The sequence below is a fragment of the Rana temporaria genome, chromosome 3 (assembly GCF_905171775.1).
Source record: "Rana temporaria chromosome 3, aRanTem1.1, whole genome shotgun sequence".
Classification (NCBI taxonomy): Eukaryota; Metazoa; Chordata; class Amphibia; order Anura; family Ranidae; genus Rana; species Rana temporaria.
In genome coordinates this window covers 101,721,275-101,749,221 of record NC_053491.1, presented here as the reverse complement: position 1 = coordinate 101,749,221, position 27,947 = coordinate 101,721,275, and the positions used below count along the sequence as shown (strand labels likewise).

Sequence of the window (27,947 nt, the reverse complement as noted above, 5' to 3'; positions counted from 1 at the left end):
TACAATGCTTCTAGCTGCAGATTAAAACTCCTGTGCTGAAGCAATGGAAATCATACTCACTACAGAATACACCAAGCGGGGACCTTTATGGAAGAAGCAGAGTAAGCTCTTTACCGATTGGTTTGTGAAGGTCAAACTGATGTATACAAAAAAATATATTTACATAAAAATGAAAGTCAGCTTTTAGGTAAAACACAAACTTCTAAGGAAATACCTCATGCACTTTTATAACATTTACTGGAGTTAATTGACCAAATTGGTGACATGTGTACAGACTATAATGGCACACAAATAATCTTCAAAGTAAAAATAGTTGCAGGAATAGAATAGCCAAGATACAACAGGGAACTAGGATACGTCATATAACAGGATTTACTAGAATGAACAATTTAAAAAAATAAAGATAAAATCTGATTATTTCTTTTTTTTTAAAGCACAGAGATAAGTGTCACTTTAACAATATGAAAAGTAATCTCACAGCTTCAGTTATATCTTATACCCATTTTTGGGGCAATGAATAATAAACAAGCTTCCATTTAGTCAAACAAAATATCATACAGATGAGTTACAACATTGCCATCTACAGTTAGATATAGGAAGTACACAAGAGAAATATTTGGAGAATGACAGTGAGTTAGCCACAGTATGTCCCAAACTTCATAAAACATGTATGACTCGTAAGATAAACGCATTTGCAGGATATAAAACGAGGTCTTTAACCACTTCTCTACTTTGGGTGTTTTTCAGATTTGGTGTTTACAAGACTAAAACATTTTTTTTTGCTAGAAAATTACTTAAAACCCACAAACATTATATATTTTTTTTTTCTAATACCCTAGCAGGGATCCTCAAACTACGGCCCTCCAGCTGTTGCAGAACTACACATCCCATGAGGCATTGTAAAAAACTGACATTCACAGACATGACTAGGCATGATGGGAATTGTAGTTCCTGAACAACTGGAGGGCCATAGTTTGAAGACCCATACCCTAGAGAATAAAATGGTGATCATTGCAATACTTTTTGTCACACCATATTTGCGCAGCGGTCCTACAAGCGCACTTTTTTTGGAAAAAATTCACTTTTTTGAATTAAAAAATAAGACAGCAATACATTTCGCCCAATTTTTTTTATATTTTGTGAAAGATAATGTTACGCCGAGTAAAATGATACCCAACATGTCACACTTACAAATTGCGCCCGCTTTTTTTTTCTTATTTATTTTATTATGTCAAAAAAAAGAAAAAAAAGAAAAGATCACTTTTATTCCTATTACAAGGAATGTAAACATCCCTTGTAATAGAAAAAAGTATGACAGGTCCTCTTAAATATGAGATCTGGGGTCAAAAAGACCTCAGATCTCATATTTAGACTAAAATGCAAAAAAAAAAAAAAAAAAAATTGAAACTGTCATTTTTTCAAATGACAAAAAAAAAAAAAAATTCTTTAAGACGCTGGGCGGGACTGACGTTTTGACGTCACTTCCGCCCAGCAGAGCTATGGGGACGGGTGGGGGCGATTTTTCCCTCACTCGCAACCCCACACAGCTGCCGAACAGACCCGCTCGCCTCCGCCGCTACCGACGGCTCCGATAAGCAGCGGTTTGCGCCGCCGATAAGCAGCGGATGGCGCCGCCGATAACGGCGATCTCGCGGCGAATCCGCCGCGGAGACCGCCGTTATCGTTAACAGAACCGCTCACACTAAAGATGGATACCTCGGTTGTGGCAGCAGCTGCTGCCGTTACCGAGATATCCATCTTTAAAGTTAGGCCGTATAAAGTCGTACAGCGGTTTGGAAATGGTTAAACAAAATACTGTATATCCTGCATGTATGATATTATTATTATTAAATAAACAAAATTTCTATAGTGCCAACACTAACAGCTCTTTTGAACTAATTCAAATGCAGTAAAACCTTGATTTGAGAGTAACTTGGTTTGAGAGCATTTTGCAAGGCAAGCAAAATATTTTAATAAATTTTGCCTTGATACACAAGTGATGTCTTGATATAAGAGTAGCGTCATGTCACAACTGAGTATAAAAAAGAAGAGAGGAGACTCTAAGGCCTTGTACACACGACCAGACATGTCCGATGAAAACGGTCCGCGGAAAACGTGCCGCTCTGCTGACGTATATCGTCGTTAGGCGGTCCTTAAAGCGGGAGTTCACCCAAAAATCAACTTTCTGCAGTTAGATCCAGCATACTGCTGACATCTGCAGTATGCTGGTCTTTTTTTTTTTGGTACTTATCGTTTTAGCAGTATTTCTTCTATGGCTCTTCTAGGCGTTCCCGAAGACAAGCAAGTTGCCTTTGATAGCGCGTCACGGCTTTCCGAAAATACACACGAGTGACACTCGGCAATTTACGGCGCCTGCGCAGTCAGCTCTACACGGCAGCGCAGGCGCCGTAAACAGCCAAGTGTCACCCCGGCTATTTTCGGAAGCCGTGACGTGCTATCGAAGGCCGTCAATCAACTTGCTTGCCTTTCGGGAACGCCCATTCCCCGCAGGATTCCCCGCTCGGAGCCATAGAAGAAATACTGCTAAAACGATAAGTACCAAAAAAAAAAAAAAGACCAGCATACTGCAGATGTCAGCAGTATGCTGGATCTAACTGCAGAAAGTTGATTTTTGGGTGAACTCCCGCTTTAAGTGGTTAATGAAGGTACCAACATTTAGCAACTTATTGCTACACTTAGAGGTGCCTCTCTTCTCTTTTATACCCTGTAAAAAAAATGCTTTGATATACAAGTGCTTTGGAATACAAGCATGTTTCTGGAACGAATTATGCTCGCAAACCAAGGTTTTACTGTATACAATTTAATGTGAGTCAAAGGCCTTCCTTTATTAAAGATCATCAGTTTCTATGACTTGTATCTATATAACATGTTGGTGGGTCTGTGCCTGCCCTCCTGTCCCTTTCAAAAACTTCATAAATAAAAATAAAAAGAAAAGATTTTCAGTTTCAATGTAAAAAATCCCACAGACACATACAAAGACACTAGCTGGTATCCGTATACATGGAGGGTACAGCTCATACATCATATGTCTTACCTTGCATTCAACAACACTTTGGTCTGATTCACATGTCACATATATTTCATCCACAGCTCTCCTGAGATTGTCAAAGAGGAATGCCCAGTATCGTGCCCGCAGGTCAACCTTCCGAGGGAGCCTTGTTTTGGTTGGGCTTTTGTCATGGATTTTGTCTGCTGTGGAACCAGCACTCAGTTTGCAATGAAGAGAGTTGTTCTGCAAAACAATATATAAAATGAGCCCACAATTCTAGAAACTAAATGTGTATTTTGGTGAAATCGTAAACTTTAGTTATCCTATATCTATACTAAGTTAATTCAGCCCCAACGAACAGCAGAACTTTATACATTGACACGATTGATTTGTTTATTTCAGGTATTTACAGTTGTGCTCATAAGTTTACATACCCTGGAGGAATTTCATTTCTTGGCCATTTTTCAGAGAATATGAATGATAACACAAAAACATTTCTTTCACCCATGGTTAGTGTTTGACTGAAGCCATTTATTATCAATCAGCTGTGTTTACTCTTTTTAAATCATAATGGCAACAGAAACAACCCAAATGACATTGATCAAAAGTTTACATACCCTTGTGATTTTGGTCTGATAACATTGCACAAAAGTTGACACAAAGGGGTTTGAATGGCTATTAACCACTTAAGGACCGCCTAACGCTGATATACTTTGGCAGAATGGCACGGCTGGGCACAGGCATGTACCTCTACGTCGGCTTTAAGAGCCCAGCCGTGGGTCGTGCGCAACATGGTCTGAAGCTCCGTGCCAGCGGGACCTGCGGACCCGATCACCGCCGGTGTCCCGCGATCGGGTAACAGGTCCTGAAGAACGAGGAGAGGTGAGTGTAAACACACCTTCCCCGTTCTTCACTGTGGCAGTGTCAGTGATCATCTGTTCCCTGTTATAGGGAACGACGATCAGTGACGTCACACCTACAGCCACGCCCCCCTACAGTAAGAATCACTCCCTTAGGGAACACTTAACCCCTTAGCGCCCCCTAGTGGTTAACCCCTTCACTGCAATTGTCTTTTTCACAGTAATAAGTGCATTTTTATAGCACTTTTCAAAGTAAAAAATAACAATGGTCCAAAAAATGTGTCAAAAGTGTCCGATGTGTCCGCCATAATGTCACAGTCAAGAAAAAACGATTATCGCCGCCATTACTGGTAAAAAAAAATATTAATAAAAATGCCATAAAACTATCCCCTATTTTGTAAACGCTATAACTTTTGCGCAAACCAATCAACGCTTTTTGCGATTTATTTTACCAAAAATAAGTAGAAGAATACGTATCGGCCTAAACTGAGGAAAAAAAAAATGTTATATATTTTTTGGGGATATTTATTATAGCAAAAAGTAAAAAATATTGCATTTTTTTTTAAATTGTCGCTCTATTTTTGTTTATAGCGCAAAAAATAAAAACCGCAGAGGTGATCAAATACCACCAAAAGACAGCTCTATTTGTGGGAAAAAAAGGACGCCAATTTTGTTTGGGATCCACGTCGCACAACCGCGTAATTGTCAGTTAAAGCGACGAAGTGCGGAATCGCAAAAAGGGGCAAGGTCCTTAACACGTTCCCTACCGAGTCATTGTAAAATGACGTCGGTGGGAACCCTCCCTCCCTCAGAGTGGACGTCATATAACGTCCTTGCATTCCCGGGCGGCTAGGGGGCTTGCGCGCGCCCCCGCTGCATTGCTCGGGACACAGTGCGCGTGCCCGGTGGCCGTGATGTCCGCCGGGCACCCGTGATTGCCCACAATCATGGCAGGACCATGGATCATGTGTAAACACACAGATCCATGTCCATGTCAGCGGTGAGGAGACAGATGTGTGTTCCCAGTACAGAGGAACACACATCGGTCTCCTCCCCTTGTGAGTCCCCCTCCCCCTACAGTTAGAACACACTTTAGGGAACATATTAACTACTTGCCGACCGCCCACTGTCGTTATACGTCCTCACTTTAGAGATGAATATCTCGGTAACGGCAGCAGCTGCTGCCACAATCGAGATATTCATCTCTTCTGTGGGCGGCCGTGTTAACGATAATGGCGGTCTCCGCGGCGGATTCGCCGCGAGATCGCCGTTATCGGTGGCGGGAGAGGGGCCCCCCCTCCCGCCGCTCTCCCGCGCCCTCCGCCGCTTACCGTAGCCGTCGGTAGCGGCGGAGGAGATCGCGACCATCCGGCAGCTGAGCGGGGACGAGACTGAAGGAAAAATCTCCTTCGCCCGCCCCCATAGCTCCGCTGGGCGGAAGTGACGTCAAAACGTCAGTCCCGCCCAGCGTCTTAAAGAAACATTTTTTTTTTTTGTCATTTGAAAAAATGACATTTCCAAATTTTTTTATTTTTTTTTGCATTTAAGCCCAAATATGAGATCTGAGGTCTTTTTGACCCCAGATCTCATATTTAAGAGGACCTGTCATGCTTTTTTCTATTACAAGGGATGTTTACATTCCTTGTAATAGGAATAAAAGTGATGATTTTTTTATTTTTTTTTTCAGTGTTAAAAATTCTAAAATAAATAAAAATAAATGCGAAAAGCAAAAAAAATATTTTTTAAAGCGCCCCGTTCCGACGAGCTCGCGCGTAGAAGCGAACGTATACGCGAGTAGCGCCGACATATGAAAACGGTATTCAAACCACACAAGTGAGGTATCGCCGCGATCGTTAGAGCGAGAGCAATAATTTTAGCCTTAGGCCTACTCTGTAACTCAAAAAATGCAACCTGTAGAATTTTTTAAACGTTGCCTATCAAGATTTTTAAGGGTAAAAGTTTGACGCCATGCCACGAGCGGGCGCAATTTTTAAGCGTGACATGTTGGGTATCATTTTACTCGGCGTAACATTATCTTTCACAATATATATAAAAATTGGGCCAAATTTATTGTTGTCTTATTTTTTCATTTAAAAAAGTTAATTTTTTCCAAAAAAAGTGCGCTTGTAAGACCGCTGCGCAAATACGGTGTGACAAAAAGTATTGCAATGACTTCCATTTTATTCTCTAGGGTGTTAGAAAAAAAATATAAAATGTTTGGGGGTTTTAAGTAATTTTCTATCAAAAAAAAATGGTTTTGTCTCGTAAACACCGACTCTGAAAAACAGGCCCGGGGCTAAAGTGGTTAACCCCTTCCTCGCCCCCTAGTGTTAACCTCTTCCCTGCCAGTCACATTTACACAGTAATCAGTGCCGTTTTATAGCACTAATCGCTGTATAAATGTGAATGGTCCCAAAAATGTGTCAAAAGTGTCCGATATGTCCGCTGCAATGTCATGGTCACAATAAAAATTGCAGATCGCCGCCATTACTAGTAAAAAAAATAAAAATGCCATAATTCTATTCCCTATTTTGTAGATGCTAGAACTTTTGCGCAAACCGATCAAATACGCTTATTGCGATTTTTTTTACCACAAATATGTAGAAGAATACATATCAGTCTAAACTGAGGAAAAACAATAATTTTTTTTTTAATTATGATATTTATTAAAGCGGATGTGCCAGTAAAAAAAAATATTAAAAGCCAGCAGCTACAAATACTGCAGCTGCTGACTTTTAATATTAGGACACTTACCTGTCCTGGAGTCCAGCGCCGTCCGCAGCAGAGGACGAGCGATCGCTCGTCTCTCTGCTGCTCCCCCCGCCATCCTCAGTGAGGGAACCAGGAAGTGAAGCGCTCCGGCTTCACTACCCGGTTCCCTACGGCGCATGCGCGAGTCGCGCTGCGCCTGCCGATTGGCTCACACGCTGTGTGCTGGGAGCCGAGTGAAACCAAACCACGGTCTCAGCCACAACTGCCAGGAAAATTGTTCGGGATGCAAAGAAAAACCCACGAATAACTTCAAGTAAAATACAGGACTCTGAAAACATGTGGTCTGGCTATTTCAAGATGCACAATAAGGAGGCACATGAAGAAAGATGGGCTGTGTGGTCGAGTTGCCAGAAGAAGGCTATTACTACGCAAATGCCCCAAAGTATTCCGCTTACAATACGCCAAAAAGCACAGAGACAAGCCTCAAACCTTCTGGCACAAAGTCATTTGGAGTGATGAGACCAAAATTTAGCTTTTTGGCCACACCCATAAACACTACATTTGGAGAGGAGTCAACAGGGCCTATGATGAAAGGTACAAAGGTGGGTCGCTGATGTTTTGGGGATGTGTGAGCTACAAAGTCACAGGAAATTTGGTCAAAATTGATGGCAAGATGAATGCAGTATGTTATCAAAAAATACTGGAGGAACATTTACATTCATCAGCCAGTAAGCTGCGCATGAGACGTACTTGGACATTCCAACATGACAATGATCCAAAACACAAGGCCAAGTCGACCTGTCATTGGCTACAGTAGAATAAAGTGAATGTTCTGAAGAGGCCATCTCAGTCTCCTGACCTCAATATCATTGAGCCACTCAAGCGTGCAGTTTATGCAAGACAGCCCACAAATTCACAGGAATTCACAATTTCACTTGGCTTTTTGCCAAGAGGAATGGGGCAGGTTTACCATCTGAGAAGATAAAGAGCCTCATCACACAAAAGATTTCAAGCTGTCATTGATGTTAACGGGGGCAATACACGGTATTGAGAACTAGGGCAGGGCTCAAAATTTCAAGTCCTGAGCTACTAGCCAGGCCTCAAGGGTTATTCGCCACCAGTTGCCACACCCAGCCCACCCCGCCCCTAATTTCGCCCCTAAAAACGCCCTCATAAATCTCATGAAATGACAGTTACATTTTTTTATGCAGAATTAAGTTATAAAAATAAATATTAACAACAACTGTATCCGTGCCCACCAATGCAGGCTGCCTATGCCCACCAATGTAGCCTTGTGTCCACCAAATGCAGCCCGTGTCCACCAAATGTAGCCCGTGTCCACCAAATGCAGCCCGTGTCCACCATGCATCCTGTGTTCACCAAATGAGGTGGACGGGTGATCTGTCTATCAATGTTCCGGGACCAGGAGGCGGGGCTGGATCTGATAGCGAGCGGTGGGGAACACGGCAATTAAAATGAAAACTGTTATCCTGTGTTCCCCGTGCTGCGCTCTAAACACCCGCGGTCACTGGGAGAAGGACTCCCATTACACACAGGCTGCGGGCGGTGCTCGTCCCCCGGCTTCCAGGCAGCCCTTCCTCGCCAGACCTCAAAATCCACAAAATGCGAGCAGGCGAGTGGATTTTTTGAGGGCTGAACTAGGGTATGTAAACTTTTGCTCAGGGTCATTTGGGTAGTTTCTGTTGCCATTATGATTTAAAAAGAGTAAATGCAGTTGAGTGATAATAAATGGCTTCAGTCAAACACTAACCATGATTGAAAGAAATGGCCACGAAATCATAAATTCTGCCAGGGTATGTAAACTTATGAGCACAACTGTATATAGAGCCGTCAATTTACACTTTACATATATATTGTACATTTACATTAGTCCCTGCCCTCAAGGAGCTTACAATCTAAGGTTGCCTAATAATAACCCATAGACACGTAACTATAAGAACCAGTAAGGGCTAACTCACACTAGTGTGTTGATCTGTACTTTAGTGCGCTTGTAAAAGATCAACACATAAAATAAAATTGTTTTCTATGTGTCCTGTTCACGCTAAAATGCTGCGTGGACCTGCATTGCGTTAAAATGCAACATATATGCATTTTAACGCAATGCATGTAAATAAGTGTAAAACGCAAGTAAGGAAGAAAAACTTTGCCTTGTCATTAATTTTGTCCCTATACACTCACCCATACCAGTGGCCATCTTTGGGGAATTGGAGAGTGAGGAGAAGAGCCGTGTGTGCAGAGAAGGTGCTTTCTAGTCAGCATTGTTGTGCTAGACATCCTGTTTACCAAAAGTCTCCAAAACACTCTCCAAAAACAAATGTAAACGTGCGTTAAAACACACATAAAAGGTACATCCATTTTCCCTGCATTTTAGTGCAGTCAGTGTGAATTCAGGTTAAATGGCCCATGTGTTTTTTTTTTTTTAATGCGTGGGTTTCCCCCCAAATTCCATACCAGGCCCTTCAGGTCTAGTATGAATATTAAGGGGAACCCTGCACAATTTTTTTTTAAAAAAACCTTCAGGTCTGCTATGGATTTTAAGAGGAACACCGAGCCAAAATAAAAAAAAAATGTCATGGGGTTCCCCGCAAAAATCCATACCAGACCCTTATCGCAACCTGCCTGGCCGCAGGAAAAGAGGGGGGGGGGCAAGAGAGTGCTTCCCCTCCTGAACAGTACCAGGCCACATGCCTTTAACATGGGGACAAGGGCCTCATCCCCACAACCCTTCCACGGTGTCTATGGGCAGGAGGCTTATCGGAATCTGGAAGCCCCCTTTAACAAAGGGGACCCCCAGATCCTGCCCCCCCCATGTAAATTGGTAACGGGGTACATTGTACCCCTACCATTTCACAAAAAAGAAGTCTCAAAAATGTTAAAACCCACAGTAGACAGCTTGGGACAAGTCCTGTATTAAGAAAACTAAATCCCAGCGATGTAAATCCATTCTCGAGCGGAGGATACGGAGAGAAAAAAAAAACGCTGACTCGATCCTGCCTCCATGGGAGGCACCCGCGGAATGACGCTCTCTAAAGATGGTGGAATGAGGTGCACCCTGATGGGGACCCTTAAGGGTGACAAAAAGGGAATACCCGGTAATTCTTTAATATAAAAAAGCAGTGGATGTGAGTGAAAAGTCTCTCACAGTTCAAACCTCAGCCACACAATGGAGGACATTGCCTTTTGGTAAGCTTAAGTTGGACAGAGCGACAGAAGAAAAGGGTACCAGCAGACCCAGAACTCTGATGCAAAAGCATTGGTGAACAACTCCTGAACTGGACAGCATGAGTCTGGGTTGGGTGAATTTGTAATGTCTCCTCTAGCTCCACGCAAATACTCCCTATCTCCTGGTCCGATCATACTTCCATCCTATTAACACTGAACCTTGGTACTCTCCTCCGTAGGCCCTATAACCGGCGGTTGAACAATTTTCTTTTACAGCACGTCCCCTCTAGAGCAGAATCCGCCCTGAAATATTATTTTGCCGAGAATGACACCCTGATGTGTCCCTCCCCCACACTCTGGGCAGCCCACAAGGCGGTCATCAGGGATCGGTGTCTTTCCCTTTTCTTTGCCTCAGGTATTCTTGAAACCTAGACTGCTGTCAGCAGTTAGGGTTCAAATGACCAGGGGTGATTATAGTCACTCTAGGCAGGCAATATGAAAGGACTGAAGATCATAGTTTCTTTTGGCTTCCACATGAAACCCTGGTTCCAATTTGCATAGCAGGAGCAGCAGCATGGAGATGAGAGCGTGGAAAGAGAGCGTGTGGAGCACATGGGCCACACTCCACCCAGTGCATGACATAATTGCTCAGTCCCTCAACATAAAGCCCTATTATGTAGTTCCCGATGCTCAGCCCATTCGGCATACCCATGTAGTGAGTCTTCAGACAGGGCATGCGCTGGGGCAGCACCAATGGTTCTGGACGGAAAAAGCATTCTGCAGCTAACTTATTAATGATACAGGCTCTGTAAAGCAACTTATGTGGAACCCAGTGAATGAAGGTTACTTTCAGGTTAGCCCCGCAACAACAAGTTCATTGGGGCCTGAATATGGCAATCCAAAAACAGGCCACTCCGGAGACAAGTTCTAGCAGCGATCCAGAGAATCTTGACTGAAGCGGTACATGCACACAAACAATAAAATGCGTAAGGGAGCTCTAACGTACAACTCTTTTTTCCAAGCCTGGAGGAGCCACAGGTAGAGTGTACAGCCAGCCACAGAAGTGAATGGCTGTAAGCACTTGTACATGTGTAAACGCAGATGCTCTTGTGCATCTGCATTTACCCACACATTCATGTATGATTTATTTCGGGAAAGGAAGTACAAACGTCTATGGCTGGGTATACACGCTACTTGCGGCAAACTAGGTGCAGGAAAACATTAGGAGTTTTATGCTAGAGAAATATTTGTGTCTGTAAACATCTGTGTGCACGAGCCACAAAAGATCTGTGACACACACACTGTTTATATAAACATGCACACAGACCTGTGAATTTCTATACATGGCATCCCACTAAGGCTGGCAATACACGGTTTGAATCCGGGCCAGTTCACCAGGAACCAGCCCAGATTCGAGCCATTAATGGGCAGGCTGAATGTACTGAGTTGAAAGATCAATCGACTTAAAGCGGTTCTCCACCCTAAAGTGAAGTCGCGCTAATCGGCACCCTCCCCCCCTCCGGTGTCACATTTGACACCTTTCAGGGGGAGGGGGGTGCAGATACCTGTCTAAAGACAGGTATTTGCACCCACTTCCGGCCCGGCCCGGGCAAAAGACGGGCATTGCGTCACATCCCATCGCCCCCCTCCCGTTGTGTGCTGGGAACACTCAGCTCCCAGCACACAGCGGGAGCCAATCGGGGGGCGCAGCGCGACTCGCGCATGCGCCGTAGGGAACCGGGCAGTGAAGCCGGAGCGCTTCACTTCCTGGTTCCCTCAGCGTGGATGGAGGGGGGAGCAGCAGGGTGACGAGCGATCGCTCGTCCTCTGCTGCGGACGCCGCTGGACTCCAGGACAGGTAAGTGTCCTAATATTAAAAATCAGCAGCTGCAGTATTTGTAGCTGCTGGCTTTTAATATTTTTTTTTGGCGGAACATCCGCTTTAAGTACAACCAGCCTGCTGGATTCTGATGCAATTATAGCTAGCGGCTGCTATAGCAGGGAAAGCTCCCCCCCCCCCCCCCCCCGCTATCAGCAGGAGGGATTCCCATGTCAGCACTGTCTGTGTTAATGAGGGGATCATGTAAAAAAAATCATGCAACCCTTGTTTGCAGGAAATAAATTTGCACCATGTATGCCTTACTCCCAAAATACAAACTCAAAATGTACATGATGCACAAACTATATTTGCTAAGATTTGATTATATTTTAGTTTAACAAAGATAAGAAAAACCATTAAGGCAGAAAACCCCAATTACATATCGGGATTCAAGATTAACCCTTTGATTCCTCCTATGATATCATCACTGAGAGAGTTACCAAGACAAAGTTTCTGTTCCACAAAGTCAACATTTCCTAAAGAGATTCGTGAATAAACTTCTGTTGCAATGATTTATCCCTTTTGGATTAATGATTGTAAAATAAACGTGCTTATCTCAGGCACCCAAGAAATATCATAAACAGTCCTCTCTTTTCAATTAATCTTCCTTGCTTGAGATTATGAGTCTATCAACAAGCCAAAGAACTCCCAGCGCCGGCTTCCTGTTGCAAGAATGAGTGATGAGCTCACTAATGCACCACTAAGTAAAGCTGGGGCCTTCTTATGCCAGCGCAGCAAATAACTTCTGCCGTGCAATCCCTGCTTTGTGTTTATTGCACTCTAAATAAGATTTAACCCTTGTACGAATAAAGATAAATGCATGAAAATCCACAGCAAACCAGAAGAATTTGAGGAAACATAAAGGATATCATTAAAAATCCAATCAGTTATTGTAAAAGAAACTGTAAGAAAAACATAGAGGTTTGATTCTCAAGGGTACACATTCACCTTCATTCACGCAAGTGTAAAAAAAAATGCATATACAAGTGTTTTTTAATTGCGGATCTGAATGCAGATGCATTGTTTTCAATGGAGCCATTTAGACAGGTGCGTAAACATGAGCTGCTCTCAGATCTGTAACACAGAATGCAAAAATCTGCAGCTAAGAACATGAGCTATACCTATAAATGTATGTATACGCATTTGTGGGCGCATAAATTAAGTCTAAACAAATTATATTGTTATTATTATGTTTGCATATGTGTCTTTAGAGCATCTTTATGCAAGTATTTTACTGATCATTATGCAGGAACTTTTCTCCTAGAAAACGTGTAGCAACATCCGTAAAAAGGTTTCTGTCTGTGTGAATGAGGCCTTGTAGAGGAAAATGATATAGCAGATTACATAAATCTAATCACATAGTTATGATATTCAGAGTTAAAGCGCCCTCTAGTGCTCATTCCTTCTAGCTAGCCTAATGGTTCTTTTCTTATATGCGTAACAGAAATTACTCAAACCCAATGTAGATACAATATAATAGGGCTGCAATGCTGGCTCATAAAATTACGATGAAAGGCATCACCATCTTCTCCCAGTTGTGCCTCCCGACACAGTGCCTGGGTGGTATGGATATCCAATGCATGTGCCCCACATCCATTCCTTTTCAACTCATTCCACTAATGCACCCTTCAGCATCATAACATACCAAGTCAAACTTTCAGAAACTGCTAAAAATTAGGAATACTTAAAGTGATACTAAGACCTCTTTCACATTGAGGCGTGGAGCCGCGGTGACGGTATAGCCGCGCTATTTGTAGAGCGGCTATACCGTCGTATTTACCGCGATATTCGGGCGCTAGCGGTGAGGTTTTAACCCCCGCTAGTGGCCGAAAAAGGGTTAATACCGCGGTATTACTGCGCTTTCCCATTGATTTCAATAGGAAGGTGCGGTATAGGAGCGGTGAACACCCCGCTCCTATACAGCAGTAAAGATGCGGCTATCAGGACTTTTGGAGCGCTCCTGCTAGCGCACCGCTTCAGTGTGAAAGCCTTCGGGCTTTCACATTGAACACTACAGGGCAGGTTTTTTCATGCGGTATAGCAGCGCTATTTTCAGCGCTGTACCGCATGAAAAACGCCTCAATGTGAAAGGGGCCTAAGTGCTCATGCACACAGGACATTTTTACAGCTGTTGTTAGGGGCGTCTGATGTTTTTTTTTTTTTAACTGTCTCTAAATGCCCCTCTATGTTAGCCTATGTGTCCATGCACACATAAATGGTCAGAGTCGTTTGGATGCATAAGCGTTTAGGGGCAGTAGAAAAAACGAGCTCCAAAAAGTGAAAACACCCCTTAAAGCGTTTGTAAAGGAATTTCTTTTTTTATCTTAATAGCTTCCTTTACCTTAATGCAGTGCTGTTTTCATGTCCTCATTGTTCGTTTTTGCTCTCAAGTTGCTGTAATTCTTCTCTGATCTCCACACTTCCTGGTTTCCTGATAACCACAGTACTGGGAGCTTTCTCTCTGTGGTCACTAACTTCAAGGAGGTGTGATTACTGTGTGTCTAAAACCCCTCAGCACCAATCAGTTTCGTTTTCCAAACCATCACTGCCCTGTATTGGCTCTGTGGCTCTGTACAGCAGAGGCAGGAAACAACATGCAAAAACGAAACTAGAAACTACAGGTACATTATATGATTTTTATCTACCGTATTTATCGGCGTATACCGCGCACTTTTTTGCCCTGAATTCGTGGGTGCGCGATATACGCCGATACCCGCGCCGAGTTTCAACTACTGCGCCGGCATATACCGAGCGCAGTACACTCGTGTATAGTCGGGCAGGTTCAGGTTCTCTCGCAGTCACGTCCTGGACGTACAGGACGCACAGGACGTGACCGCGAGAGGAGCCGAGCCTGCCCGACTATACACGAGTGTACTGCGCTCGGTATATGCCGGCGCAGTAGTTCAAACTCAGTGCGGGAAGCGGGGATCGAGCGGGGAGGACACCGCAGAAGGACGCCGGACCCGACGAGGAGGACACCACCGAAGCCGCAGACGGACGCCGGACCCGACGAGGCCGCCGATGGACGCCGCGCAAGACACCAAAACTGTAAGTACTAAAATCTTTTTTTTACAGGAATGCGGGTCCACTTTAGGGGTGCGCGCTATACGCCGGAGCGCGCAATACCCCGATAAATATGGTATTTTTAATAGTTTTTAAAAGGAATCAGTTAACTATTATGTATCCATACCCTGTATGTAAACAGTCATTTCAGCAAAAAAAATTTTTTATTTACAACTCCTTTAATGCTGCTAAACGCTGTAACAAGCTGTTAGCCGCGTTTTTAGGCGTTTTTACATTGTAGGGAGTGTTTTTACATTAATAAAGCCAAAAAAACACTAATGCCAAAAGACACGAAACAATGCCCATAAACATTATTCAAAAACGCGGCTAAAAGCGGGTTTTTAACGCAGCTTTTTCCTGGCAGCAGCACTGCCATTTTTTAAAAGTTCTGTGTGGATGAGCCCTTAACGTTCTTTTTTTTTGCCTTTAAAATGGCTGTGAATAACAGCTGCATGAGTCTGCTGTCTCTAAGCCAATGAAGTGAGAGACATAAGAGAGCCTCGGCTTTCGTACACATCACTGGATTGAGATCAGGCTCAGGTAGGAATAAGTGGGGGGCCACGTGTACAAGGTATAGAATGCATGAAGGTAAAAAACCTTTAATCTTTCCAACCACTTTAAGAGGGCAATGTGAAGTACAACTACTCAGCCACACATTATAAATGTGCTCCCAATAAGTCATTCATTACTTTAATAATTGCATTAACAATATAAACCCTGAAAGTATCACCTGTTTGGAAGGTTTGTGGGTTCCATGGGTTCCTCTCTTAGGTTTTCCACATGGCCACTTGGATTTTCCTGCGAAAAACAAAGAAATGTCACAATGTATTAGCGTCAGATGTGCTTAGCAAGTCTGCATTTTTAAAAACTGCTTCAATAATTAGCAGCATCTTTATTTCACATATAACACTTTCGTTTTATGATTACTTTTCATTTCAATTAAAAGGCACAGAACGCAGAGCACAGTACATTATACAAGCCATTATCCAGGTACAAGACAGGCTCAACTGTTGATATGTTGAATTGCTAAATCACACAAAGTGTTGAGAGGAACTTATCAACGGTTGATTATAAATGGGCACATAAGAGAACACATGCCAGAAAGACTTGATGACAGTGAACATCAAGCAAAATTTGGTCTAATATTTATGACAAGGCAGATTGTCTTCAGGCTAGATCAGATCTGTTTTCATAGCACAAGTCACTCATATCATTAGTAACAGGTTGTGGTCCTACTGCACCAATTACCTGTAAACATGGCCATACTCAGTGGGCTGGATTCAGATGCATTGGCGTATCTGTCCGCCCGGCGTAACGTATCTGAGATACATTTACGCCGCTCTAACTTTGGGCGCGAATTCTTTATTCAGAAAGAACTTGCACCCTTAGTTACTGCGGTGTAACGTATGTGTTGCGGCGTAAGGCCGCGTAATTCAAATGGGGATGTAGGGGGCGTCTTTTATTCAAATTTGTGTTGACCCCGCGTTTTTTACGTTTTATTTGAACGGCGCATGCGCCGTACGTAAAATATCCCAGTGTGCATTGCTCTAAATGACGTCGCAAGGACGTCATTGCTTTCGACGTGAACGTAAATTACGTCCAGCCGTATTCGCGAACGACTTACGCAAATGACGTAAAAATTTCAAAACTCGGCGCGGGAACGATGGCCATACTTAACATTAGCTACCCCTCATATAGCAGGGGTAACTATACGCCGGAAAAAGCCGAACGCAAGCGACGTAAAAAAAAAGCCCCGGGCGGTCATTTGTTTCTGAATCGGCGTAAATCCTAATTTGCATATTCCTTGCGTAAAACATACGGAAGCGCCACCTAGCGGCCAGCCTGAAATTGCAGCCTAAGATCCGACGGTGTAATTCACTTACACCTGGCGGATCTTAGGGATATCTATGCGTAACTGATTCTCTGAATCAGTCACATAGATACGACCGGCCGAACTCAGAGATACGACGGCGTATCAGGAGATACGCCGTCGTATCTCTTTCTGAATCCGGCCCAGTATGTTCTCAACCCAGTCTGTTACTTCTCAAGACCATCTTTGCCAAGCTCAATGGCAAATCCTTGAAAATAACCGCAGACTTCGTAAAAGGTATGTAACTGGACAACTGAATCACACTGCTGTCCAAAGAAAATATTGGAAATGGCAATGTTCAGAGCGCCACACATTGGCTATTCCTGGAGCAAAAGTTTGGATGGCCTTCAGGTATGAGGCAGGGCCTAGAATGGTTGTAGCTGAATCTATGTAGGCTGATGGTATACTGAAAGCGATAAACACTGTAGTCACACCACCCATAAGTTAACATGAGAATGTCTTTTTTTCAGAAAGCCTGACATTAGAAGTGAAGGTTTCACTGAATGTAACGGAATGAATCAAATCAAATTGTTTCAGATCGTTAGAAAGTATAATGCCCTGATGCCCAACCTGCAGCCCTTTGGTATATGTGTGGCCCTTAGACCTCAGCAGTCTGTATGGGGAACATTAGGATAATAGCATTGATCTCTAAAAGCTTGTAACATGTTTCCAGTTTCATATTGTCTTCTGTAGCACATTCCCAACCAAAAATGAAGATGGCCACACTCTCTGACCCTAATTTCCTCTAATAGGTCTGCAGTTTCTGACAGTCCTGTCAAGTATTACATACCGTATATACTCGAGTATAAGCCGACCCGAATATAAGCCGAGGCACCTAATTTAAACTGAGAAAACGTATTGACTCGAGTATAAGGCCCCGTACACACGACCAGTTTCCTCGGCAGAATTCAGCTTCCGACCGAGTTTCTGGCTGAATTCTGCCGAGGAAACTGGTCGTGTGTACACTTTCGGCCGAGGAAGCCGACGAGGAGCTCGACGAGGAAATAGAGAACATGTTCTCTATTTCCTCGTTGTTCTATGGGAGCTCTCGTCCCGCCGAGCTCCTCGTCGGCTTCAGTGCTGAACTGGCCGAGGAACTCGATGTGTTTGGCACGTCGAGTTCCTCGGCCGTGTGTACGAGGCTTAAGCCTTGGGTGTCCATCTGCATGCCTCACTGTGCCTCACTGTGTCCATGCCTGAGTGTCCATGCCTCACCGTCCCATGCCTCACTGTGTCCATGACTAGACTTACTCTACGTTTAACATGGAAGTATATAGAAGGGGTGCTCGGCTTTAAAAAATCTGTGCTCCCCGGCTGTAGGTTCCCCAAACAGCAAACTTTGCACACTTGTAGAGGAGAACTGGGGCTACATGTGTGCCAAGTCCAGGGGACCTACGTCCGGCCGGTACCGTTCCGAAAATTTAGTGAAGAAATTACATTCCCAACCAAAAATGTAGATGGCCAAACTCTCTGACCCTAATAGGTCTGCAGTTTCTGACAGTCCTGTCAAGTATTACATACCGTATATACTCGAGTATATGCCGACCCGAATATAAGCCGAGGCAACTAATTTTACCATAGCAAACTTTGCACACTGGTAGAGGATAACTAGGGCTACATGTGTGCCAAGTTTCGGGTTCAGGTACCGGGTCCCCAAAGTTACTGGAGAAATTACCGTTTGACCCCTTCAATACAGGGCTTTAAAATCCACCTCCATACCAGGCCTATTCTGCCACTTTTCTCCTACATGTACAAATCATCATTCTTTTGCTAGAAAATTACTCAGAACCCCCAGACATTATATATGTTTTTTTTAGCAGACACCCTAGGGAATAAAATAGCGGTTATTGCAACTTTTTATCTTGCACGGTAATTGCGCAATAATTTTTCAAACGCCTTTTTTTTGTAAAAAAAATGGTTTCGTGAATTAAAAAATAACAAAATGGTAAAGTTAGCTCAATTTTTTTGTAAAATATGAAAGATGATGTTACGCCAAGTAAATAGATATCTAACATGTCATGCTTTAAAATTGCGCACACTCATGGAATGGCGGCAAACTTTGTTACTTAAAAATCTCCATAGGCGATGCTTTAACATTTTTACAGGTTACCAGTTTAGAGTTACAGAGGAGGTCTAGTGCTAAAATTGTTGCACATGCTCTGATGCACACGGCGACACCTCAAATGTGTAGTTTGAACGACGTTTACATACGTGGGCGAGACTTATGTGTGCGTTCGCTTCTAAACACGAGCTACCGGGGACAGGGGCGTTTTAATTTTTTTATTTATTTATTTTTTACACTTTTTTTAATTTTTTTTTTTTTCGATCGCTTTTATTCCTATTACAAGGAATGTAAACATCCCTTGTAATAGGAATAGTGTGTGACAGGTCCTCATTAAGTAGAGATGCAGAGTCAATAAGACCCCACATCTCTCCTCCAGGCTGGAAAAAATTCACAGATCTCATTCTTACTAGCCGTAATTGCGGTTTATTTACTTACGGGTACCCGGGCGTGATGTCATCACATTGCGTTTGGGCTTCCGACGGTCATATAGATGACTGGTGACCATCTGGTCACCAGTCATCTCTATGCTTCACATTCGGTGGACAGCGATCATCTCTCCGGGCCCCTGATGGCACGGGAGAGCCCGGAGAAGCACCGGATGGCGGCGGGAGGGAGGTGATGTCCCCTCCCGCCTATAAGAACGATCAAGCGGTGGAACCGCCACTATGATCGTTCTTACGGTGCGCAGGATCGCCGCCGGGAGAAAATGATATCTGAATGATGCCTCTAGGTGCAGGCATCATTCAGATATCCCCGCACAAAGTACAGGACGTCATATGACGTCCACCCGCGATAAGAGACCCCCTTTTTGGACGTCATATGCTGGCGTGCGGTTTTGAAGTGGTTAACATGGGAATCTATGGAAGGGGTGCCTGATATTGAAAAATAGGTGCTCCCCGCCAACGTTTTTTTCATGCCGAAAAATGATTGTGTGTACGCGGCGGCAAAAGAAAAACTTTTGGTATTTTTTAATTTATATAGCAAAAAATAAAAACCCCAGTGGTGATTAAGTGGTTAAGTCACATTGATAAATCACTTCTAGCCCCTCTGTTTTAAGAAGGTATTAAGTACAGTATGTCAGTTTTTTTTTTTTAATTATAATCCTAAATACTTTCTTGCACAGCGTTGCTGTGCAGTCACGTGACCCCACTCCGGTCTCCTTCCCCGATCTAAGGAGAGCAGCGGCAGGGGCTGAGATTCCCCTCTGAAATATGCCAGCCAGCAGATGGAGGACACGTGACTGCACAGCTGAACTGTGCAAGAAGGCATTTAAAAATCACAATAAAAAAAAAAAAACTGACATACTGTACTTAAAGCGCAGTTCCATCCACTTTTAAAAGGTGGTCTTATACTAAAGACCACCCCTAATTCTTGGATATCTATATACCGTATATATATTTTCTTTCATACCTTTTTTGAAGTACTAAGTGTACTTCCGTCCTAGCTCGGCCGTTGCGCAGGATGCCATCTCCTCTTCTGCGGCGAGCCCTCCTCCTTCACCCCCGCTGCCTTCGGGGACCTGTGTGTCCCTGAAGACAAGCTGGCCATTCACAAAGCGATGCGCGACTCACGCATGCACAGTAGGAAACCGGCTGTGAAGTCTTAAGGCTCCACTGCCAGTTTCCCTTACTTGGAATGGCCTGCACCCGAGCCAGTGGATGAAACGGCCTCGGGGGAGCTGACATCTCGGGCTCCCTGGACAGGCAATCGTCCTTATTAAAAAAAAAGACGTTTTTGCGGCTGGAACTCCACTTTAATATCTTCCTAAAACAGAGGGGATAGATGTGATTTATATATATTACTTTACAGCCACAGCAGAATAGCAGCAGGAGGGACGGGAAGGAGATCGGCTCTCACAACACAGACTACTGAACTGACAGGCAGGGAGGGAGGGGGAGAGGGACTGAAGACTGTACACACTGCAAGATGATGGAGGGACATAAACTGACCACAGTATCATGGATCAGCAGCCATAATTACTATGGTCAGTACACATAGGGGACACAGGAACAGGCAGGATCAACCAGGTATTTTACAACATAGAATGGAACAAATGACACTGCAGAAGTACTATGCTATAGATCATGCTTTAAATGAACAGGAGCATTTTTTTTTTTTAGAGTTGCAACTACTTGAAATTCCTTTCAAAAGAATGCTCTATCTGCCTCAAATAACAAAAATGTTATTTGGGTAGTGTTGCCACCCTAGCCTTGACCTAGCTCAAAGCTATTTTTTTTACTTTTGTGCTTTCAATTTTCTCCTCTAGCAAGGAGAAAAAGATACAATGTATCTTTTTCTCCATTCAAGATGAGAAGGAACACAGAGCCAGGTTGTACCCTGACTGATTGCTGTGATAGCTGATCTCAGACTATCAAAGCGATCATGTGATTGAGAGCCGGTCCTCTCGGCTCCCAATCGTCTGTACGAGACTTGGAGCTGTTGGTAACAGCACGGTCTCTGTGCCGGGCGCACTCTCAGCACAAACACGCATACGCACATATCTGGCCCCACGGAAGATGAAGAATAATTTGTGTGGTTGACATTCATACACCCAATTGTCATTGCAGTACCATTTGTATATACAGTAAGAAGGACCACTGTGCTTCAAATAGTAATTCATCTTTTATCTATAAAATTCTTCTTAGAAAAATTACGTAATCCCTTCATTTCCTATTTTTTTGCATTTTTAGTCAATTAATGTGAATTACACAGACAGTAAATTCATCTTGCTTTAGCAAATGAAAACCTTCTAAAAATTGACATGACATCTTTAAAGCTTCAAAAATATCAAATTACAATGTGTTGATAATCAGATGCTTAAACGTCTGTCTTATACGTGCGCAGAAAAAGCTGCCGCTCACCGCAACGAAGATCTGCATATTACAGTTATTTATAGCTGAATAAGAACTTAGGGCCATATTTTCAGTAGAGTTACGACGGAGTATCTCAGGAAACTCCGTCGTATCTTCCTTTTTTGACCCGCGTATCTATGCGAGTGATTCCTAGAATCATTTTCGCATAGATACGCTGAAGATCCGACATGTGTAAGTCACTTACACTGTCGGATCTTAAATGTAATTCGCCGCCGGCCGCTAGGTGGCGTTTACGTTCAGGTCTCATTTGTTTATGCAAATGAGCCCGATACGCCGATTCCCGAATGAAATCGCGTTGCGTAACCGTCGCTTACGTCGTTTGCGTAAGTGTAGGGTTACCCCTGCTATATGAGGGGTAACCTTACACCAGTCCCACGTATGCCATGTTAAGTATGGCGTCGGGTCCGCGTCGTCTTTTCCCGTCGGGTACGTCGTTTTCCTATGTCGTTCTTGAATACGACTTTACGTCAATGACGCACACATCGGCGTCATTGACGTTTTCCGCCGAGAACTGGAGCATGCGCACTGGGCTATTTTTAACAACAAAAACCTGGGGAATGCCCAGGGAAAAACCAAGCCTACTTACCGACCAGCTTGCAGAAAACCAATTAACCTGTCTACAGTATGCGTTAAAAACAGGGGTTCAGTCCGCACGCATTTGCAAACGCATGCGTGAGCCTATTTTTAGCCCGGCGCATGCGCAGTTCGATCGGAACGGGGGCGCGCTTAATTTAAATATAAGCCGCCCACTTTGAAATACGCGGGGATACGCCGGGCCTTTTACACTACGCCTCCGCAAACTACGGAGCAAGTGCTTGAGGAATACGGCACTTGCTCCAGTAAGTTGCGGCGGCGTAGTGTAAATAGCTTACGCGAGGCCGCCGCAGATTATTGGAGAATCTGGCCCAGAGTCCGTATTTACTGAGCGACTGGTGTTTTCAAATGTAACAATATTTACACAATTGGTAATGTGAGGAAATATGTAGATTGCACTCATTATGGCTAAAACACAACATAATCTACATATTCATTTTGAACAGCATGCTCCTTGCTGTCAAGCAATGTGATGGTTTATTCATGGCTGTACAGTACGAAATATTGATTGCCAAGAGATGTATCCCATTTTGTGCATTGATTTGGTATTCTCTTTCCGTGTAACCTGACCACTGACAGCCCCTTGGAAGGAGATGTATTTCCCATAATCAATATGTGACCCAGGTCCAGGGCACAGAGTCTATCAGTGCTGGCTGAGGTAACGGCAAAAACCGGAGTCCTTTTTATTACATTCAACTCAGAGCCCGCGCCATGTTTCAGATCTATGCTTGGAAATACCTCAGCTCTGTTTTCCTTCTACATTTATAGAATTGGGACTGTAATTATTTTCTTAAGAATTTGTCAAAGAATTGCTCTAGAAGAAATGTTTACCTCACGAGAGTTCAGAAATTGGCTGGCTAGGTCTTCCTTATGAAAAAGCAACCAACTATATTCAGATTTACAAGGTGGAAACCTTATTTATTTAGAACACATTGCATGATGCTGTATATGAAGACTGAGGCAAGCATCAATAGCCAAAGGATTCTTTACACCTCAGAAGACCATTTGAAGTGAATGGTAAGTACCACAGCAAACCATCATACATTAGATACCACTTTTTTTAAGATCGAGTACAAGTACTGATACTTTTTTTCCCCAAGTACTTGCCGATACCGATTACCAATACTTTTTTTAAAATGGATGTAAACCCGATTTTTTTGCGCTATTGTATAGTATAGGACAGGGATATGCAATTAGCGGACCTCCAGCTGTTGCAAAACTACAAATCCCATCATGCCTCTGGGTGTCATGCTTGTGGCTGTCAGAGTCTTGCTATGCCTCATGGGATTTGTAGTTCTGTAACACAGGGCTCGACAAATCCCGGTCGCCAGGTCGCCATGGCGACTAGAAATAGCGTCCTGGCAAATTGGCTGGGAAGGTGTGTGTGAGTTGGCGCCATCTGGTGGTGAGCCGTTGGTATTACAAGTTATTACCACCAGATGTGTGAGCTGGCGCCATCTGGTGGTGGCCGTTGGTATTACAAGTTAAGCATTACAAGTTAAAGTGGAGGTTCCACCTATCTAGCAACCTAACCTTAAACACAAGGGCACAGTTCGCCTAAAAACAGTTCGCCAAAGAAAAATTTTTAAAACGTTTGATTACCTTTCTTTCAGGTCTGTGAAGCCTGCACTTCCGGGTCTGTCTGAGTGGGGCTGGGCATGTCTATTTGCTTCCAGATTTGAAGGGGGCGAGTCCTTTTCAGGACGCTGCGCCGTTGTCATAGTAACTGTGCAGTGTTGACGGCGCGATAGAGCGGTGAATGCTGGGAGTACAGCATTCGCCGCATCCCGGAAGACACGGACTTCAGACTGCCAGGAGCTAAGATGGAAACGTCCATCGCTCTATTTTCTAAAGTTGACTTTCTGATGATTCAAGAATGACGGCGCGTAGATTACTGGGACGGGTGAGTACATTATTGTACACTTAATAAGCGGGAGAAAGGATTTTTTTTAAAAAAAAAAAGATTTTCGGGGGAACCACCCCTTTAAACAGCAATTCTAATGTAATTTTTCACTACCATCTTCTTCCCTCTAATTAGAACCCCCAAACATTATATATATTTTTTATCCTAACACCATAGAGAATAAAGTGGCGATCGTTGCAATACTTTGTCACGCCGTATTTGCGCAGCGGTCTTACAAGCGCACTTTTTTGGGGAAAAATTACACTTTTTTAAATAAAAAAATAAGACAACAGTAAAGTTATCCCCATTTTTTTTAATATTATGAAAGATAATGTTACGTCGAGTAAATTCATACCCAACATGTCACGCTTCAAAATTGCGTCCGCTCGTGAAATGCCGACAAACTTTTACCCTTTAAAATCTTCATAGGCGACGTTTAAAAAAAATCTACAGGTTGCATGTTTTGAGTTACAGAGGAGGTCTAGGGCTAGAATTATTGCTCTCGCTCTACCAATCACGGCGTTACCTCACATGTGTGGTTTGAACACCGTTTACATATGCGGGCGCTGCTCACCTATGTGTTCGCTTCTGCGCGCAAGCTCGTCGGGACGGGGTGCGCTTTCTGGCTCCTAACTTTTTTAGCTGGCTCCTAGATTCCAAGCAAATTTGTCAAACCCTGCTTAATTCCCACACCCACTCCTTTCTTCTACAGCTCTCCCAGGATTGGCTGTTCCACAACTCAGCATGATTGGGCATGCTGAACTCATGTGGTAACTTTTCTGGGTTTTGACTGGATGTTAGTGATCATAGCAGAATTTGGTGTAAGGAATACACAGGAGAAAATGCATGCTGACAAGGGGAGGAGTGTAGAGGAGGGGGGGAAATGTACTGACATCACGACTCCACCCACCGAGCTCCGGACAACAGACCCACCCACAGAATTTGCAGTTTTTCGGGCCTCATAACAGACAGAGGGGAGACATTTTACAGGTAAGGATACATACAGGAGGCATGTATATCCTTATAGATGACCACTATGGCAGTAGTTTAGAAAGGATGAAAGTGGATTTACATCCACTTTAAATGTCATGTGACGGTGGCACTGATGAGGCGTGGACTGTGTCAGTAGGTTTTTATATACATTTTTTTACGATTTTATTTTTTCACATGGATTTTTTTTGAGGGTGGAAGGGGGTAAGTGTACATTGTCAATGATTTAAAAAATAAAAATAAATTACAAATTAACTTTAAAAAAAATGTTATTACAATTGTTTCCGTTTTTTATCAGCTCTGTTGGGGGGGGGGGGGTCTTTGGTGTTGGTCTAAACAGACCTCTGACATCTCCCCTTTGAGACAGGGAAAAGACAAAGGACATATTCATAGCATTGCAACAGGTTTTCTTTAATCCCCATCTCCCCAGCACCTTTCTTTCACAAATCACAAATTAAGTAGCAGAGTTGTTAGTAAAGATTAATGAAGTTGTAAAGGCAGAAGTTTTTTATTTTATTTTAAGGCATTCTATGCATTGAGATGAAAAGCCTTAAGTGTGTAGCAGCCACCTCAGCACCCCCTAATACTTACCTGAGCCCCATTTCTTTTCAGCGATGTCCACGAGTCCTTCTCTCCTCCTGATTGGCTGAGACACAGCAGTGGTGCCATTGGCTCCCGCAGCTGTCAAAGTCAGCCAATCAGGAGAGAGAGGGGGCGAGGCCATGACTGAATAAACACAGGGAGCTGCAGCTCAGCTCGTGTGCCCCCATAGCAAGCTGCTTGCTGTGGGGGCACTCGAGATTAGGGAAGGGCCAGGAGCAGCGAAGAGGAACCTGAGAAGAGGAGGATCCGGTCTGCCCTGTGTAAATCCACTGCACAAAAGGAGGTAAGTACAACATGTTTGTTATTTAAATTTAAGACTTTACAATTACATTAATAAAACACACTAACTGGGGCTTTTAAAAAGCAAGAATACACGGTCCGGCAGTCAAAACAGTACAAAATTAATAAGGAGGGAGTAACAACCTGTACCAGGGATAAGTAAACAGGTGACAGGAAAGACCAAAGAGAGATATCAAACAAAAAACGCCTGCAGGTAAAAGGCAGACAGGCCACATGGTCAAATCAGGCTGGATTCATTAACCACTTAAGGACCGCCTCCTGCACATATACGTCGGCAGAATGGCACGGCTGGGCACAAGCACGTACCTGTACGTCCTCTTTAAGTGCCCTGATCGTGGGTCGCGGGTGCGCGCGACCCAGTCCGAAGCACCGTGACTCATTGAGAGCCTGAGTCAGCTGCCGATTCAGGCATTTGGGTGGATCCCCACTGTAAAGTCAGGATCTTTCCAAAGAATGGACCGCCTGAAAATGAGTCACAGGAGTACAGAACAAAGTACACTCCTGTGATCCATAGGAGAAGTAGGGCCAAAATAGCTCATCCTTTAAAGTGATTGTAAACCTTCATTTTTTTAAATAGGACTCAGGAGAGAGAGGGGGTGAGGCCAAACGACAGCTCAATGTTTTTTTTAATAAGAACAAACATGTCTATACTTACCTACTCTGTGAAATGGTTTTGCACAGAGCAGTCCCAATCCCCCTCTTTTGGGGTCCCCCACCGGCACTCCTTGTTCCCCCTCTTTAATGGGTGCCCCCATGGAACCCATGTGGGTTTGCTCCCGAGTCCAGCTGCTGCGTCCTTCCTATGTTCTGTCCCTTCCATTAACTTCCTGGCTCTGTGCATATGGTGAGTGTGAAGAGCAGAGTACAGCCAAAACGGCATACAGGTCACCAATAGATGCAGAGGACTTCATTACCATGATGCAGGAGTACCCTGTGCTTTATGACCCCAGTCATGAGCGTTATAAGGACAACAGAAGAAAAGGAAAGATATAAGAGAGAATTACAGCAAGAATTTACTTGATTATGAAGAAATGGACAAAGACAGAAAGGAGATCACTGGTAAGTTGCTTACTGCATGTGTTTATGATGATAGCCATATCAGTCATGAAGTGTTCCAAAACAGAGTGCAGTGACCACATGGACCCCCAGTGACCACATGGACCCCTCTTCTGCCTGTACTAATGATGGGAAATATTTTTTTAACATTGGGGTGGGGCTGCTTGCCGAAATTAGACCCAGAAATTAGGCCTGTTAGAAAAGTATGGAGATTCCATCCTGTCCAAGACTCCAAACTACTACCTTTGGTCCCGCTTTCCATCAGTAGTGGACGAACCCAGTTATGACGCCTCCTACGGGTACGTCATCTCAAAATGGCAATGACCAGCACCAGAATTATGCCGACAAGAGCAGACATTCTTACTTCTCTCCACACACTATGAAGAAGGAAGTGACCTCAAAGGAAATACAAGAAAGCCAAGCCCAAAAACATATAGAAAAATGCACTGCAACTGCATTAAAAACGCAGTGCTCAAGCACGCTTCAAAAGCGCATCAAGTGCACTTCAAACTCACGTCAAGCTAGCTTCAAATGCATGTAAACATGCAGTTATGTGCAGTTTCTGGTTTGAATGGGCCCTAAGCCTGTAAACTAACATTACAGTGCCTTGCGAAAGTATTCGGCCCCCTTGAACTTTGCGACCTTTTGCCACATTTCAGGCTTCAAACATAAAGATATAAAACTGTAATTTTTCTTGAAGAATCAACAAGTGGGACACAATCATGAAGTGGAACTAAATTTATTGGATTTTTTAACAAATAAAAAAATGAAAAATTGGGCGTGCAAAATTATTCAGCCCCCTTAAGTTAATACTTTGTAGCGCCACCTTTTGCTGCGATTACAGCTGTAAGTCGCTTGGGGTAGGTCTCTATCAGTTTTGCACATCGAGAGACTGACATTTTTGCCCATTCCTCCTTGCAAATCCACTCGAGCTCAGTGAGGTTGGATGGAGAGCGTTTGTGAACAGCAGTTTTCAGTTCTTTCCA

The 27,947-nt window shown here is 43.7% G+C and overlaps 1 protein-coding gene across 4 annotated transcripts in view; it reads right to left on the bottom strand.

The window, feature by feature from the left end:
* The window catches only part of SCAPER (S-phase cyclin A associated protein in the ER), a 394,094-nt gene that overhangs the window by 346,265 nt on the left and 19,882 nt on the right, over positions 1 to 27,947 (bottom strand). For all 4 annotated transcript variants that reach the window (XM_040343114.1, XM_040343118.1, XM_040343116.1 and 1 more), the window contains exons 3-4: positions 15,438 to 15,505; positions 3,056 to 3,253 (exon numbers count right to left, since the gene is read on the bottom strand). In XM_040343114.1, the coding sequence (XP_040199048.1) occupies positions 3,056 to 3,253; positions 15,438 to 15,505 (266 nt within the window). The remainder of the gene's footprint in view (positions 1 to 3,055; positions 3,254 to 15,437; positions 15,506 to 27,947) is intronic.